This window comes from Molothrus ater, chromosome 1 (genome assembly GCF_012460135.2).
Source record: "Molothrus ater isolate BHLD 08-10-18 breed brown headed cowbird chromosome 1, BPBGC_Mater_1.1, whole genome shotgun sequence".
Lineage (NCBI taxonomy): Eukaryota > Metazoa > Chordata > Aves > Passeriformes > Icteridae > Molothrus > Molothrus ater.
Window position 1 is genome coordinate 59,458,853 of NC_050478.2, and position 18,680 is coordinate 59,477,532.

At 43.2% G+C, this 18,680-nt stretch overlaps 1 protein-coding gene across 5 annotated transcripts in view; it reads right to left on the reverse strand.

The window, feature by feature from the left end:
- The window catches only part of NFATC1 (nuclear factor of activated T cells 1), a 110,330-nt gene that overhangs the window by 77,959 nt on the left and 13,691 nt on the right, over nucleotides 1-18,680 (reverse strand). For all 5 annotated transcript variants that reach the window (XM_036378803.1, XM_036378805.1, XM_036378804.1 and 2 more), the window contains one exon: nucleotides 13,021-13,180. In XM_036378803.1, the coding sequence (XP_036234696.1) occupies nucleotides 13,021-13,180 (160 nt within the window). The remainder of the gene's footprint in view (nucleotides 1-13,020; nucleotides 13,181-18,680) is intronic.

Genomic DNA, 18,680 nt, shown 5'->3' on the forward strand with positions numbered 1-18,680 from the left:
ATCTTCACATCAGAATAAAATTAATAGCTACCTAAACTCTGTACTGATGAGCCTTCCCCTGATTACAGAGAGAAACCAAGGCAATTAGCTCAGCAGCAGACATGTAACAAACTCTGAGATGTGGACTTGCCCCTGTCACTTGCCCAGGCCACAGTTCAAAGCATGAGCATCCCACAGTCCCTGGGCAGTGCTGTGAGGCACACACACTTTATCCTAAGAATCAGGGCAGATCTCTTGGGGAAAGGCCCCTGCAGAGGCAGAGCCCACTACAGACACAATGCTCTGCAGCAACTTCACCAGCAGGCATTTCATTTCAGGCAGCCACCCACAGCTTTCCACAGCAGAGGCACAAGACCATCACCTCGGACAGTGGTACTTTGCAGCCCTTTCTCCTCCCAGAGGGAAAGATCAAAGTCAGCTCCACCACAGCTTAAATTCAGTGCTCTGGCTTTTCCACCCTGGCTTTGGGAGCCTGCTTTAGCCTGGTCCTGGAGTCAGCCTCGGCACAGGCTGGGCACAAGGTGGTCATGGCCAGAAGACAGACACTTGACCAGCTCTCTCTGCAGCCTCCCTCCCTGTGCCTGTGATGGCGCTACTCACCCCTCCCTCCCTTCCTCAGAAGGGTGTCACAAAGTAGCAGCTCATTTCCCTGCAAAGACTGCAGCAACACCCCTGGTCCCAAAAGTGCTCCTGACCTCTGCTCTGGAGTGCACAGGAAGTCCTGGAGCACCCACATGTACAGTTTCAATGGCCTTGCTGTAGTCATTGTTCCAAAATTGGATGGCATACTTAAATCTTAATAAAAAAAATAGAATCCTGAGCCCTATTCCTGCTAATGACCACTTCTTACATTCAATTCAAATGTGTATTACACACCTTTTCCTACTACAAAAAGGGGAAAGAGAATTTAATAATAATTGGAGAATTCAAGGGCCAAATTTCATAATTTTTTTCTTTATTTTTAATCAAACTGGAGGAAGAAGAATGCTTTTACTCACCAGGCCATTTTCCTACAAACATAGCTATTACAGATAGGCTTCCAGATTAACACTGCCCTGTGATTAGAGCAACTACCCCTGTAAAATCTATTTGAGCTAAGAGTTTCAGGGATTTCATTTAGGACAGCAAAACTGCAGAGCCATTACCCAGCTCCACTATTTTCACTGCACTGTCTTGTTCTTTGCAAAGCCTCTCCAACCTGCTTCTTTCTCAACTGAGGATCCTGCAGCCAGCAGTGGGGCTGCGCCAGTTCACATATTTAAAGGTTTTCCTGAAAACTGTGAGGGATTAGAAAATGAGGCTTTGATGTATTCAGGACACATGCTTGAGATTACTTGTGTACCTAGATGCTAGCACATGTGCCTGCAAGTTGTGGTCTAAATTTGTTTGTCCCTGGAAACTGAAGTTTGCAGCTGTGGGTGGAGTTTGTGTGCAAGTCTACTACTGTATGCCAGTTTGTGGTCAATAACACTCTATAACCCATATTCAGTAACAAGGTTTGAGTCCATATTGAAGAATATTATATCACTTCAGATTAAGAGCTACAGCACATAAGGCCCACATAATGAAAACATTATCACTGCAAATGAGGTGATTGAAAATTAATTTGAAATCCATTTAGAAAATTATTTCAGGATTATTAAGGATTGATTAAAAATACCATCTAGAATTCTTTCTTTTTGTAACTGCATAGTCTGAGCAATTTATGAGTTCCTGCACCTATAGAAGAGATTTGCATATTTTATGTAGCTTTTTAAAAAAATCTCATATGACAGATACGATCTAAATATTCTTGTATATATAAACAAGATTGATCCATGCTGCACTGTGTTACAACCAGAATAAATACTTTTCACTGAAGAGGAGGTGTTACACGATCTTAATATGGAGTGCTGCAAGAGAAGGCAGGATTTTTTGTGGCTTTTGCCTTTTTTTCAACAAGTGATATCTTCTGTGGAGTTCTCCGAGATGAAAAACCAAACTGACCCATATCAGTTACACTTCTTCAGCACTTCACAACTTTTAGACACGCTATTCCTGTTCAAGTCACTAAGAGTTTTACAGCTAAATCTACCCCTTCATGCTTTGCCAATTTTCTCTGGTGATTTTGTCCTAGAAATGCAGACACTTGGTACATGTATACAAGTGGGACTATATTAAAACCCACAGCAGGTAGAAAATAGTGCAGCCCAGGGAAGTTTTGTTTTTGACTCTCCTCATAATCAAAGCTATGCACAAAGCACAATGAGCACAGTAAATAAAGACATTTCACACAGACAAGCACGAAAATCTTCCAAAACAAAGAAAATTAAATTATCTTTCAACTAAAGAACACACTGCAATGAAAGACTAAAGGAGCAGTTCTAATTAAAACCATGCTGTGAATCTCCTACTTTCCACCACCACAAAAAATCAGCTAGTATTTGTGCATGTACAGCCACCCTCCAAAACCAGTCAAGCAGCTTTCCATCCAAACAATGCAAGACACGGCAACTCAGAGCTGTGAAACATATTGGAATTATTTCCATAGCAATCATAACAAGATGTAAGGCCAGGATATGCAGGGAGGGGGGCTGGCAGCAGGAGCTCAGCCCCTCACCAGCCCCAGTGCTTCCTGCTGTCCCTGGCACGCTGCTGGGAGCACCCACGCAACATCCATCCCTTTGCCCCACATCCATCCCTTTGCTCCACATCCATCCCTTTGCCCCACATCCATCCCCTTGCCCCACATCCATCCCCTTGCCCCACATCCATCCCCTTGCCCCACATCCACCCCTTTGCCCCACATCCACCCCTTTGCCCCACATCCATCCTCTTGCCCCATGGCTGCATCCAGTGCCCTGCTGCCCTGTGCATCGGTGCTCGCCTTGGCAATGGTGGGTCTCATCCAAACCAGGCACTCTGATCCTTCTCTGCCCATGCTCAGGAGCAAAGCATTACATCCCAGCAGGCGCATGCAGGAGAGCCAAGGCACTGCTATTCCTAGCTGCCGGTGAACACAAGCAGCACCCTGCAAGCCCTGCTCAAGCCTCTTTATCCTGACATGTCGCAGCCATCTGAGGCTCAGGTGCCTCTGCTTGCAGCGCTAAACCAAGCAGCTGCCCCAGGTGAAAACGCTAAGAGGGGGATGAAAAGTCGGGACTAACCCTCTACGCGTGAACTGCACTGGGGCCTCATGCACAGCTCATCTCTGAACAGCTCTCCAGAAACGAAATGTGATCTCTCTCCCACCCCGCTCCCTTCTAGCTATTAATCTGTTTGTGCAGTGACGATGTGCTGCGGGCTGCCACTGTCCTTCCATGGGCAGAGAGCCGAGGGGACGGGAACGTGCAGCTTATTAGGCATAGCAAGCGTGGGTATCCATGGCCTGCGCAGAAGATGCATGCTGATACTGCTGTTTTCATGCTGGCACAGGGACAGCAAGCAGCTAGATAGAGTAGACTTCACTGAACAGGCTAAACTGCAGACTTAGATGACATGAAGAAAGGTACACCTTGCCCAAAGACAGAAGAAAGTAATGGGAAGATTTTGCACAGTGATGGAGAGCTTGGCTCCAGGATCATCACGCCTGACTTGCTATCAAGACATCCAGTAAAAGCTTCAGAGATTTCATGGCCATTAGATGTAGACAGGCACAATGGTGGCAGAACAAAAACAAGAGGCAGTCATCCTGAGGGATCCCAAAATCACAGAGACTGAAGACAGAGGAAGAGGAGGATCCAGTTAGTAGCATTCACCTGAAAACCATCAAAAGGAAGTAGCAATATACAGGGAATCTGCAAATGATGCTCAAAAAGCATCAGATTTTTAAAAGGGAAAACTTAGTAGGCCTCCTGAAAAGCAGCAAAGAGGCCTGCGAGAACAGAATGCAGCTACTGCAACTTGCTCCCCTTTATGATGCTATTTTTGGGCAGTTCACAGCCCCACACACTCATGCCTAACACCCAATCTCTTTTAACACCCGTGGCAAGGCAGCAAAAATGTCTTACGGCAGATTTTGCAGCCAAGCAACCTGAGTAGCAATGCAGTGCACAATAATTGCCAGTTAATCAATGTATTCTTGCTTGATAGAAAGCTTAAGTACAAATTCAACATATCATCCAACTTTATGAAAGTTTAAGGACGTATTTAAGTACTTGGTTTCACTGTAACAGATCACTTTGCTCCACCTCTCAAACATTTATTCCCCCTCTCATTACACAGAACTGGACCAGCAGTAGTTCTAAATGAGCAGGATTGCAAGTGGCAAGGAAGGCGTTCTCTTTCTCAGGAGGACTGTGGGTTTTCACCAGGATTCACATTTGGCTGTAACACCACGTTACCAATGTCCCAAAGAGCAAAACTCATTGACGGAGACTCCAGAGTCTGTAACTCCCCAAAATGTATCCACACTGTGCCTGCAAGTGCTGTTTACTGCATTTGAAACCTAGGCAGCAGACTTTTAAATTCCAGTGTGCATAACGTCTGCATGCAAACCAAAAGCAGGAGTTCCTCTGCTTTATTGGGTATTGAAACATTAAAAACAGGTGTTTAAAAAGTGCATTACAAATCTGTCTGCAACCTATATTATTTTTACCATGTGTAAGTAAACTGGTCACTAGCATGTTTCAACTGTTTCAGTGAAAATATGCAACTCCTGCTAAATTATTTCTTAAACATGTTGAGGGAAACGAAAGTTTATTTGATTTCAGTGCGCTGACAGCATGCAACAAATTTTATTTCTGTGTATGTATACAGCAGATGCTGTAATGGATCATCTACCTTTCATGGCATGTATCAAAGTAGATCTCAAGCTATTCACAAAGAAAGAAATTATGAACCCCTGCTCATAAAGGGAGATGCAATGTACTTTGAGAGAGCAACTGAGTAAGTGGACACCATATTTTCCACCGATTCAGCCTGTTAGTTGAAATAATGACTAATTAAAATGGAAAATCTATATTATAACGATATATACTGATATTCCAGATGACAAACTGTGTTACAGATGTAATTTTTTACTCTTCTTACATATAAAAATTAGAAAGTATAAACCCAGAAATTCCATTGGAGTTAGGTTGGTGTGAAAGGGATCTGAAACATAAACTGGCCTCCAGTATATCTTGATATAGAATGCAGGCAATATAATTTTCATGATATATGTTTTATGTAATTTGGAGTACCAAGAAAAAAAAAATCGTTTGCCCTGAGATATTACTTTTAGGAACAGAGGACAGATGTCTAGTTCCCAAAGCAGACTTGTAAAAAATTAATCGCCTGCCTCATGCAGGTTAGCAGTATTTGGCAGGTAGGTTAGCTCAGCTCATAATGAAGCATCTGGCTTCTGGTAAAGCTGCATTTTAATTTTAACTGTGTTTCATTTCAGATTTTGGGTACACGTTAACGTGCAATAATCTGGCAAGTCTGGAGCAGATTTGCTGATTGGTAACTTTGGTGTAGGTCTTCTCAACTGCATCAAAAATAAGTCAAGTGATGACTGTGGTTCATGCCCAGACCACAGCCTCACATATCACCTGAACTGCCATGAAAAGCTATTTTAAATCCACTTGTCAACACCTCACCCATCCAGTCTTATTTTCTCAAAAATGGCTAAACTAAGAATCAGCAAAGTCCTAAGCACGTGCTTGAATTAAGCAGGCTAAGCTGTCTGACTTGAGGAGTGCCTCAATATGGCTTTGAATGTAATTTGGTTTGAGTTTGGGGTTTTGTTGGTTTTGGTTTTTTATTTTTAATTTTTTTTTATTTGAGGTCTGCAAGCAAAAGGTCTACCCAGGTTGTATTTTTCCTTAGAAAAGTGGGTAGCCATTTCTAGCACTACTGGTAGTCTCTGCCTTCTGATTCTGTGACAGTGCAAGACACATGGTATCTGCAACTTTTAGCAGGAGTGATGCAATATTAAGCACAGGACAAAAAGGATGGAATGGGCGGGAAAAAGTATCACACTCTGACAGTCAAGGATGAGTACTGATTCCTTGCTGAAAAGTAGTAATACTCATTTTAGAGGTACACTTCCAAAATTATGATGAATTGCCCTTTTAGACCACATGCAGGAAAAACCCTCTTTCCACAATTAAAACAGTTCACTGAGTTAAAAGGATGCAGCACAAGGCCTGAGGAAAAGTAAACCAGAGAGGAATCAGAGACGACTACTACAGTTATGTTCTGCCTTTCTTGACCTTGCAGAGACTTCTATCACACTGGTTATAGAGACTCGGGGTGCATGTCCTGCTGGTTACCAAAACCAGACTGACAAGGGAAGCAGAAAGGATGGCTCTGTGGGCAGTGCTGGAGGTAAAGGTGATTCCCCTGCTTCCCCTCTAATCCAGAAGGTCTTTGCCATATCAACTGCCCCCAGAGGCCATCTAGAAGACAGCCCACACAGTGATAGCAATGCCACTGACTCCCTTATTGCAAAGAAGAAGAAAGAAAGGAAACCAGGAGAGGCCAATGAAAAGGACAGTTGGGAGCTGGTGTCATCACCCCCTTTCCCAAGGGAATGGAGACAGCACCAGCAGAGGAATGTGAAGGCTTTCCATCCCCTCTTCCCTCAAGGCCATAAGCAACTTCTGCTTTGCCTGCAGCCACTGAGTCCAAACTGAAGGCAAACCTAGGGCTGAAGCCTTGAGGCTGGAAAGCCAGATTGAACATCTCAGCGTCCTAACAGCCGGGATATGTACTGCGGCGTCCATCATGCCGAGCGTGGGCGAGGTATCATTTTTTAACAGAGAGCAGAGTGCATCCCCCAAGCACTGGCCGATGGAAACTTCATTTCTCATTTGTAAAAGACTGTTGCACCAAACAGCAGAGGCCTGTCCCCAGGATGGCTCATAAATCAGAACTGAAGTTGTATTTTCAGGGTCATGAAATCTTCTCCAGCTGACAGCAGCACACTTTCCAGGACAGCACCCTTCTGGACTTATCCCTCCTCAGGGAGGCCACAAGCTAGTGATACAGCTGTGCTCGTGGAACTACTTTGTGGGACCAACTTCCTGTAAACCCCAAAAATGAGAAACTTTCTCCTTTCCAAAATACACTTTCCTAATTAAAAAACCCACCCAACAACTGTGATGAAAAGCTTTCAATGGGCATTTTTCCATTTGCTGGATTTATAAAAGCAATAGCAGCCTTAAAACATCTGCCAAATCATTCTACATTTCAGTTTTGATTATCTGTCTGCTAGTTTGAGGTTTTGCTTTAACTATACAGATGCAAGAAGTGAGAAAGCTATTCAGCTCAGATTTACTCTTAAGAAGTACTGGCTGTCTAAAACAAGGCTATAAAGTGTAGGTTCCCTGTCTGGTTTGTTGTGTGATTGCATGGCTTTGTGCTATTAATTGCAACCTGGCTAACAGGTGCTTGCCAATGTCTTTATATGCCCACCATAAGGAAGGATTATATTTCCATCTGAACAAAACAGTGATGCTGCCTTCTAAAAAGAAGCTAAGAGCAGCACAGAGAGGAAGTCCACTGTAGCATGATGAGTTGAATCACTGCTTACTAATGAGAATATGCCCTCTGCTCTGCCCCAATATACTCAGAGAGGGAAGGGGGAAGCAGCTAACACTATTTTTTCCACATATGCTCCTCTTGCTCAAGTGTCACATGGCCATGAACTGGACCCACAAGGAACTGTTTTTTCTTTCTAATTCCCTTGACTCACTCAGCAATGGTGGCAGTTCTGTTGTTTAAAACAAACTTGTAGCAGTGGGGATCCCTACCAAGAAAAGCACTTATGAACGCACTGCAGGTCCCATATAATGGGACTCGCCATGGGTTCACTCTTACTGTGCAGCACCACAGCATTGCTGCAAAGAAATTGGCATGGTCTGTCTGGAAGAGCCTTCCTCTTTGCTTCCTTTTACCTTCATCCTCTTTCTATCATCAGCGGTGAACAGCTCTTTCCAGTCTTTTCCTTCAGCTCTCCATTTCTCTCTTGTTCCCATCTAGCCCTCTGGTTACCACAGCACTGTCTGACCTCGTGCTGTTGGCTGTGTGCGAAGCCAGGGTATGAGAGGTGCTGATCAGAGTGTGATGGCCCCTGAAGTTACACTGCTTTGTCAACAAGGCTTTCTATTCCCCAAGGGATTTGCAAAAGGTATTCATTGCTTATAGGTCTGAAGATGAAAGGGCTCTGGCAGATAGCTGTGGTGACCAGCACCTGCACAGGGACTTTGTGCTTGTTAACCGAAAGCAACAAAACCAACTGATCCATGGGAAGCAAACAATAAGACACTACATATGTTACTGAAATGCACAAATCACTCAGGGGTATGTTGGTGCCTAATTATGGTGATGTGGAGATGTACAAAAAATACCAAGGCAGTGATTGCTATAAAGTAGAGTCTGACACTTAATAGTCATAAGGGGATTTAAAAAATCCCAGTGTACGCCTCAAGGCCTTTGAAATCAGACCTGAAATGCCTACCTGAGGTCTTGTCAAGAAAGGACACAGATGATTCTTGAGCAAATCTCCCAACACAAACAACATTTTGACTATGTAAATCAGCAGACAAATCATTGAGTTTTGCCTGTAAAATGAGAGTGTACCAACAATTCAGCTCTGCACAGGCTCAGATGAAATTTTGTGTTGAAGCACAGAAGCCAAACACAACCTTTACCCTCTCACTCTAAGAGGTACAGTGAAAGGCAAGGCAGCATTCACTGTATATTCCATAATAACTTAATTTTTCAAGAGGAAAATAAATTCTGGATAGTACTGGTTACTTAGATAAAAAGGAAAACTCCTACAAATAATTTTCTTTCCTTTTTCTAACCAATTTATAGACTTCATGTCAGGAGTGATCTGGAAGAGAATTCATGGCATATTTTGTGTCAAGAAGTTTAATAATAGTCATGGCTTTTAAAAGTGCTTACTAGACTACTCCGTGCATTTGAATATTTTCTTTCACTGTTGAATACAATCTTCTATGGGAGTACATCATGCCCTTTAATTAAACATTCTTGAGTATTTGGATTTTATCTCATAGATACACCACACCCTGCTTGTAAAAATTCCATCTCAGGCAGTCAAAGTGCTTGAATTATTTCAAAGATGAGTTATTAATTAGAATATCTACAGACCATGTATTTACAATCTGGTGCCATCCCTCCCTGGGGAGTGCAAACTTTTATCTGCTGCATTACTTACCTGCAGCTGAAACAGAGCCATTACTGGCTGGAATGCAAACCCCATCTTGTGCAACTCCTCACCACTACTCTCAAAAAGAAGAATTGTGAGATAGGTCCAAATGGAGGACATTTTTAAGGTGTTCTGGATGTAAACCCCTTGAATTAAATTCACTTCACTTAAAATGTGTCTGTAGCTACATAATGCTGTGGGTGTGCTAACTAACCCATTCACTTCATTTTGCTTTGTTTTAAAAATCCTCACCTGAGCCACAAACTCTTGAGAAGGAGTAGGTGCCAGCAGGATGGTAACAGACAGGATTTTGCTTCTCAGAGTGGTCCCAGGTTTAACAGTCACTGGACACAATATGCAGCTTCCCAATGCCTGGTGCCAGCCAGGGCACCATCCCTGCTCTGACTCAGAGGTGGGAGTACTCCAGTCTAAAATCACCAAAGGCAACAGCAACTCGCAAAATACTTCCCCAAGCCAAGGGGTGAAAGCCAGTGCCAGCTGTGAGCTCACCAGCACCGCTCCCCAGCATCATTTGCTTGCCAATCCTCTGCGGCATATTTAGCTTGCCAGGCGCGCCGGCTCATCCCACTCTCCAAACGTTTAGCAATCAGAAACAGTGATAGCTTGGAGCTGCCATGGCAGCCAAACACCCAAACAGGCAAAAGCAAAATGTGAGAGAGAGGAATATTGTGTTACCAGGCTCATGAGCTTTCACAGGCAACTTGAAGCACTCCAAACCATATAATTCCTAAGTGCAGCAAGGAAGGTGCTGCCATTCCACAGAAGGAAATCCACAGGAAATCCTGCTGGCTGAAATACGCCTGGGAGATGGCACATGGGAGCTTCCAGTGAGCAAGTCCCATACATTATTCAGAGATTATAAGGAGCAAGTGGTAGACAGAACTGCTGCCACAGGCAGCCCCCAGCACACACCAGGCTTGCCTTTGCATGGGTCAGTATGAGCTCCTGAGGCAGCCTGCTGTGCTCAGCTCTGCCTGCCCCTCCCCATGCTCAGGTTTGGGAGAGAAAAGCAATCTCATACAGCAGTGGCTCTGAGCACAGTGCCAGCTCCTCAGCTGTACATGGGGCCCTCTCCAGCTACACAGAAAAGTCACCAGACTGGAGGAGCTAAGGAAAAAATTGGCTCTGAAGCTTGGGCTTCATGTCATACACATGAGAGATTCCTGCCCTCCTATGCTACTGCTCTCCTCATCCAGCACGCTTGCCTCTGAAACCTTTGACCCTCAGACATTCCACCTCTTAAAAGAAGAGATGGATCAGCAGCAAGGAAGCTAATATTGCCTGGGAAAGATAGATATACCTGCTCTGGCTGCAGAGAAAGCAACCTCCTGGCAATTTTGCTTGGGAACCATGCCACGAACAGTGGATGTTTTTTGGATTTACTTCTCATCTGCCTTAGCATGCCCAACAGATTTGTGGAGGTATTAATGTGAGAACATCACCTACTTTGGGAAGCAATATGCCAACGAGAGGGGGTTTGAAACAAAGAGAGAAAAACTGAGAGAGGAGAGAGACCTCATCCATATTCTCCTCTTGTTGAAGATAAAGGGGGAAGAGTTTTAACAACAGCAGAATGAAAGCAAGTTTCCCCAAAGTTCCGACATAAGAAAGACCTTAGGGTCAGCATGGGAAAAATGTAACAGAAAAGGGTAGTACAAGAGGTCAAAGCAGTTTTATGAGCGTTTTCCCTGAGTCAACAGAAAAGAAAACACCAGAAATATTAAAGAGCAAAAAGCTTGATCCAAAATCTCTCTCCTGAAGACACTCAGATTCTGTTTGAGCTCACATCTGGGTTTGAACTTCAAAACTTGGGCTCCTTTCTGTGTAACCCAGTGGGATGAATCAAACCTGATCTGAACCATCTGGAAACCTGTTGATGCTTCAGAGATGCATTTTTCAGGTTGTGCCAGTCACCAATTTAACAGAAAATACTCCCTAGATTTCCTTCTCTTCCATTTATTTATACATACATTTGTTTTTCAGGTACTTCTTTATTTGTAAGTACTTACTATTTGTCTTACAAAAATTATTTATAAACACTTCTTTTCTTTTTGGAAGTACTTTTAATTCATCCATCTACTCAGCTCTCGTCTAAGTTAGAGCTTTTATGCATTTCTTCAAACAGATAATTGGCCATGATGGCAATATCAGCACAGAAAAACTTTTTCTGCATCTCTTTATGTTTCTGTTCTTTTTGGAGAAACGGATGTTTGGGTTGTAATAAAAGGACTGAAAAATACATTAATCCTTATTAAGCCGGTAGAGCCAATTGACAGGGCTGGGACTGTCTGCTTCCTCTGCCCTCCCTTCATGGCCTTCCGTAATTTCCTCTCCTCTCCTTTCCTCTCCTCTCTTCTGACACTTGTTTGTGTTTGGAAGCAGCGTGCTCCCTCCTGACAGACTGGGACAGGGGCTGAGAGGGGAAATGTCTGGACACATTTAGTCCAATTAAATGTTGGCATCACATTCAGTCTTTCCAAAATGCACGTAAGAAACTTTAAGTGCCAAGCTGGCCATTGCAAATTGATACCTCCCCATTTGCATTTCCTTGCATCTAGCCACAAACAGAGAAGGCATTAATTGTAAACAAGCATGTCTGCCATATGCCCCTCTTTAATATCATTCACAAATGTTCTGCTAAAACCTTTCAACTTCCAGCAGACAGCTTCCATAATCCCATGTCACTGACAAGTTCTGGCAGAGCTTAAGTGTTTGCTGCTGACAACTTCCCTCACTTTCCTTTTCCAGCTGTGGCAGCAGCACACATTTACACAGCAGCATTCTCTGCCCAGCGTCATCCCAGCCTCCCACCGTTCCTTCTACAGACATGTTTGCAAACAGGAGCTTACAGTAAATAAACAAACATGCACAGCCCTGCACATGTGGTCTGTACATCATCTCGAGCCATCGGGGCTTTCAACAAGCCACTGCTCCCACAGCAAGGCTTGTGGCACGAGCCCAAGCTGTGCGAGCATGGCAGCAGTGCCCCGGCATCCATGGGTTCTGTGGCATCCGGGCAGCGATGAAACCTGGGCTCTGCTGCACACAGGGACACAGCCCTGATGGGCAGCATTGGGAGTTTAACTGCTGGGTGAGAAAGCAGCAGCTGGGTAGGGACAGGCACTGTCTCCCACTCCCTCCCACTACTTATTCTTTTTTTTGTTTTAAACAACCAAATCTTGTTCTTCCTACTCCTGAGCAAAGACCTTTAAAAATGAATGACACTACTCATATAAACGAATTAAGGGTCAGTTTAGAGTGTTATTAAATTAAATGCTTTATACAGAGTAACTAAAGAGCTTGGTGGAATTCATGAAACTAGATTCAGATCTCAGATGCTTTTCAGAGCAGCTGGAAGGGTTTTAGAAACTGAACAGAAAAACTCTAAAAGCCTTTGCTCAGAACTCACTGCAACATCCAAACCAGCAACATACTTCTACATCACTGCTACAGCTCTGCACTCCAACATGCATTCACAGATCTGATTAGATCCAACTGCCAGTTAAGAACTAAATGTACTGAGGCACGTCCCCAGCTGATTTCAGTATAAACTGAATAAACAGTATAAAGTCTGAAGTGTGACTGCACAAGTCGGTCCATGGTCACCACTGAACAGCTGAACACTCGCTGAGCCCTAAACAGACAGAGCAGCAATCCACCCTGTATTCACATTGCTCTTGCATTGTTTTCACCAAAAGCTTGGTCCACCCAGTTTAAAATGCGGTCTAAGGAGTGGTCACATGCAGGAATTTCTGAGGACAGGGAAAATCTCCCGTTACTTTTTGGTTTTAGAGAAGAAACAGCGCTCACCACAGAGCACTGAGATAAACAACCTGTGCTGCTGGTTACACGTTTGGTACCTGCACAATGGGGTGCCCCCCCGCAGATGCTTTCACAGCCCCTCGACTGCCTTCTGTCTCGTAATGAGCTCGGTGGTGAGATTTCGGCTGCACTTCGATGCGCAGTTCGTAAGGTCCTGAGTGAGATGGCAGCTGCCAATCCAGAGCAGGCAGGGATGGGCTACAATGGAAAGGAAAACAGATTAAAAATTAACATCAAGTACACTATCACAAACCACAAGCAACCAGCACTATTACTTTAGACACCTAGTCTCGTAGTTCATCCTTCACCATCTTACAGTTAAAATTTAATCGATAAGGATAATGTCATGACATAAGTAATTTAGAAGGTATTGGCTATTTTAGGAAGATTTATGGGTCGAGCATATCTGTTGGCCCAGATGCTATCTAATTTGTATCCAAAAGAGAAAATTTTTAAGACACAGATTACAAATATTATATATTTGTATATATATAATATATATACAAATATTATATATACTAATTCTCAAAGCAAAATAAAAAGGCAGAAAGACATGGGGAGTTTTAGGAAGATGATTTCTGCTGTGAAAGTGAATGCCAAACTAGTTTGGCATTTAATGAATCTAATGGGTTTCAACAAATCTTCTCTGTTTACAGGGGGTAGAAAAATGAAGGAAAAGCTATTTCCCTGCTTCACTCCCAACACAAAGCATGTCTGAGAGCCTCGAAGCAAAGCTCATCTCTTTTGGGTTAATACACTGCAAAGGAGAAAACTCTGAAGTCAGAACTTGCTTATGAATCCTATTGATGGTGATGAGCAAGCCTGCAGAACATGCAGCTCACTCTTCTGGCTCAACACTGACTCTACAATTAACTAAAATACTAAAATACCAAGCACCTATTCCCATCAAGCAGCCTGACAGCATTCAATGCTGGGAGAATGAGATTCTTAGAAACCCTCTTCCAGTATAAAACCACACTTGAAAATAGCTGGGAGACCTCTAAGAAATGCCAAGTTGATGCTTTGAAAGAAAAGAAACAAGGACAGTAGAAACAGCAGCTGTGAGACAGACTTACTAACCTTTAAATTGAAGTAAATAAGCTTTACAATTAAAACACTAATTTCATGTCCACTCTATATTCTTTCCTTTGGTGAATTTTCTTCACTGAGTGTCCTTCAAAAGTCTTTGAAAGTAGTTAAACAGCCCAACTGCAACACCCTCCCCTGCCCTTTCATATGAAACTTTATTTTCTCTCCCATCAGCCTGGAGAAGACAACCAGCAAGCAGAAAATCGTGGCCCTTTGTAGGTGCCATGGACCAGGGGTCCCTGGCACTGTGAGAGGACTTGTGCCACCACAGCCTGCAGGTAAGGGCTCACCAGCTCTCCCCAGCCTGTTGGGGAGGCTGGGAACTGGGGATTTACTGGATCCTTGCCTCACTACTGCAGCCCAGGAGCAAGGACAGTCTGAGCAGCAGGATCACAGATGAAATCTTTCCTTTCCCTGTGAGCTGCCTGAAGGGGAAGGGATGTGCAAGAGCTTCCACACTGGATGCATATACTGCAAACACTTGTTCAGCTGGAGGCTGGATACTCCATGTTACCATCCCAGTGATCCACACTCAGTGCACTTGTATATTCCACAGGCACTACAGCTCTCAGCAGCCCTGCTGGCTCCACTGCAGGACAGGACTTCTACCACTAGCACAGGCACTTTTGTGCTTTGCCTTCTGGGTTTTTGAGTGCTTACCCAGCCCTGTACCACAAGCATATTGAACTCACATCTGTTACTGCCTGTGTGCGTATGCACTGCTGAGACTTCAGGCGGTGCTATGTTTCCCTACATTATCCTTCTTCATTTTTGACAAGTCTGAGCCACGTATCTGCATGCCTATGGACACACATTATACACATTACAGGGGTCAGCTGGAGCCACCAAGTCCCAGCCTGGTGAGGACCAGGATCACCTTTGCTCTCCCTGGGCACCTCCTGCTATTCCAGGACAGCTCAGTGGCAAGTTGCAGGCTCCAAACATCAAGGTATTCTGTTCTCCAGCCTTCAGGACATGGAGCCCAACAACAGAGAGAAAGGGAAGTATCCATCATCCCAGCTTACCCTAAGGGGAAGTTTATCTAAAAGAAAGTTGTCTCTGCAGGTCCTGAGCTTCCATGAACATCTGGAGTCAGGAGAAGCCAGGGGGGCACCCTCTCCACTGACAAGATCCTGAAAGGGACAAACTCTGAATTTCCCTTCTACCCCTCCACACATGGAAGCCCCTGCCTCAGCTACAGGCAGGATGTTGCACCTTCTGAGCTCCTGTGCAAGCCTTTCCCCCAAAATGGCCAGGGCTCATACAAGGAATGAGGAGACAGCAGAAAATTACGGACAGGTGGCCATTGTATTTAGCCAGTGCTCTTTGCCTAGCACTTTAGGTACACATATTTTAGTCTGAAAATAAAAATCTGGATGAAGCATATTTGAGTAATAATAAATGACAAGGAGTAGAGCAAAACAGCTGTGTCTCTCCTGGTGATGATCAGCACACATTTTTAAACAGATGTTTCTGGTTTTAAGTAAATTCTCACTTGATGGATTTTTTTTCTGAGGATACAACATCTATCAGATTAGAAATTTTTAACACTTAAAAAGGAGAACTCTGACTGACAGCATGTAGTCCTCAAGTGAAGAGGGTTGTTTTTTTTAAGATACATAGAAGTCATAGTTTTGTAATTAATGACATCTCTTTGAAAGAAAAGAACCAAAGAAGAAACACACAACCTCCCCTTTTCAAATCAGCACCTGAAAATGTTAGTATAATTAAGTTGTAAAATTCATGTTCTCAAATAAAGTATGAAAACAAAAATATGGTTTGCTGTTAGCCTCAAATCTACAATCAAAATTCCAAAGCACCACCTGCCCAATTATAAATTGACAATTAATGGGAGTTTTCCTGATAGAGGAAGCAAAGTGATGCATTTAGCAGTGTCATGGACTGGGGCTGTCAGAGCTATTTCCTGTTAGGTTATCTTCATCATGCACTTAATTTTCTGCAGCTAAACATGGTTAAAGGAAAAAGCCACCAAACAAATGGTGCAGTGGTAAAATCAAATCTGGTTGCTGCAAATATTAATTTGAAAAGGTCCAAACTACCTCATCAAGCCAGTGTCATGTGGAGGTTAGAAGAGCCCCACCATAGCAGTCAAGAAGAGGAATTAAAGGTCTTCATGCAGTCTTCCTATCAAATACACATCAGTCTTTTTTCCTCAGATGACATTTTCCACCAGCTGAAAACCTGTCCCATTTCTTTCTGTGCCCTAATAAATCTCACTGTAGTCCTCCTAAATGCTGCAATGAGGTGTGGTTACTTCAAGGCAGGTTCACAAAAGCTGGTGCTAGGCTGTAGCAAACTGGCTCAATATAACTCTGTCCTACATAAATCAGATTAAAAACCAGATGAATAGTGATTTATTTTGCATACACCAGATACACAATATGATTAAATCAAAAACAGATTATCCAGTCTGGCTGACTTCTGCCTTTAGCAGAAAGATTTATCAAGTTACAAAAAAAAAAAAAAAAAAAAAAACCAGAAAAAAAAAAAAGAAAGGTACTAAGCAGCCCACTGGAATATATACAGGGAGGAAACAAAGCTAAAAACTTCTGCTAAACTTTTTAAAGGTGTTTAAGCTCCATTTTCACATGGCTGCTATCCATTTGGGAATTAAATTATAATTACACTTTCTAAGCTACTAGCCCAAGGCCACTGGAAAAAGAGATTCACAAACATTTTTGTCCCAAACTGCAGAAAGTACAAGAACAACTGCCAGTCTCACCCTGGGACTATCCCTGTTCTTGGACAAACATTGCAGCACAGAGTCATCTACCCCAGATAGCTGCCTGAGAGTGGCATGAACCACTGCCTAGAAGGAGAAGATGCTCAGTGTCTTTCAGCACCCAAAGTTAAGTGAGTGACCTAGAAGGAGTACAGCTGAGACTGGATGCCCTGTGCTAAACTTATTTTTTTCTGACAAGGAGTTTTCCTATAGAAACAAAAACACAAAATAGAAAAACCACAGGGCTGCTGAAACTTTTACCAAGCTGCTAGCTTGAACCTGCTCCAACTCTGCACCAAATGCAATTATGGTTACAATTTATTATTTATTACTCATCTCACATCGAAGTGGATGCCTGTGAAAGATCCTTGTGTGTGATTTTGAAAGAGTAAGAAAACAACAGTGATGGCTACGTGTCCACCAACTCGACTGTGGTCAGAAAAATACACCTGCTTTATATTTCACCTGTGACTTAACACGGGCAGATTTTACTCTCTCTTTTTTTTGAATTTCCTGTCTGACAATTGAGCAATCTGGCTGTGGGCTGTTAAAATAGATGCTGTGTCCCACCCTACACTTGGCTGAATTTTGCTGGCATGTGGAGCAAGTAGCTCCTCTCTGAAGTGCATGAGGCACCCTGGAATTCCTCATGCTGAAGTCTGAAAACATGAGTCATCGTCATTCTCCCACATAATACTTCACCCTTCTGTCCTAAAAATTCACACTCAGAGATTGGTTTGCATGGGAAGTTTCACATTTGATGGCTTAGAGAAATGACAAGAAACTATTGCTGCAGGAATGGAGATAACAAGTGGCTGGCATAGTATTTCTGCTTATCCTGAATTTAGAATCCTAGGGTGTCAAAAGAGCTGGTGAAGGAAGGCCATTAATAAGATGCTCACAGGGTTGTTTGAATGAACTAAAAAACAGTCGGGAGAAAGCGTGGGGAAGATTAAATCAAACAAACAAAAATATATCAGTTTACTGAGACAGGCTTCCAAGTAGTCTTCAGCCTTATGGTGCAGCAACCAAATGTAATAAAAAGTCACTGCTATGTGATGGCAAAACAAACATCACAAGTTGAAAGTAACCAAACATTCCTATTCAACAGGAATATAGCAGAAAAGAAAAATAGATTAGCGGCATTTTGGGCTCTGCCCTGTCCACTTCCCAGCGCCAGCCCCTCAATTAACACTAATGAGTCCCAGGAGATGGTCACTGCCACACAGCCACAAGTTCCCACTTCACTGAGTCTTGCCCAGACAGCCCTGCCTTTGCTTTGTCTGTGGAACTTCCTCTCGCCTGCCATAAACACGCAAGTTCGCCAGGGATGCACAGGTCAGCAAATGTGGTGCGGCTGCACCACTCACTATCTCATCTCATCTTAAGATTGCTGGTACCTTTTTCTTGAGAAATTCAACTTTTCCCAAGTAGGGTTGCCCTCTATTTCATGATCTGAAACAAAACACCTCTGCAAAAACAAAAACCAAAACCAACCAAACAAAAAACTCCCGCAAAATCAAAAGCATCTGAAAGGTCTGCAAATGAATTTTTCTTCTTTTGAAAGAAAGAAGAAAAATTTCTGCAACATTTTAAAGTCATAGTTTGTAATCATAGTTTGTTTGATACATCATTTGTAAAATTTGGGGCCTCAACTTTTGCATGCTTGAGTTTAATTCGGTCAGAGTCCCAAAAGTAGAATCCAAAAAATCCACAAAAAAACCCAAAAAGCTCACTGATGCAGACAAAAGTCAAATGAGCTTTTTGCAACTTGCAGAGAGGTATCCAACCATACATTCTCTAGGTACAGACTTCAGTCTCCATGTGTAAAACTACATAACCACGTGCCTGTGAGGTGAAAAACAT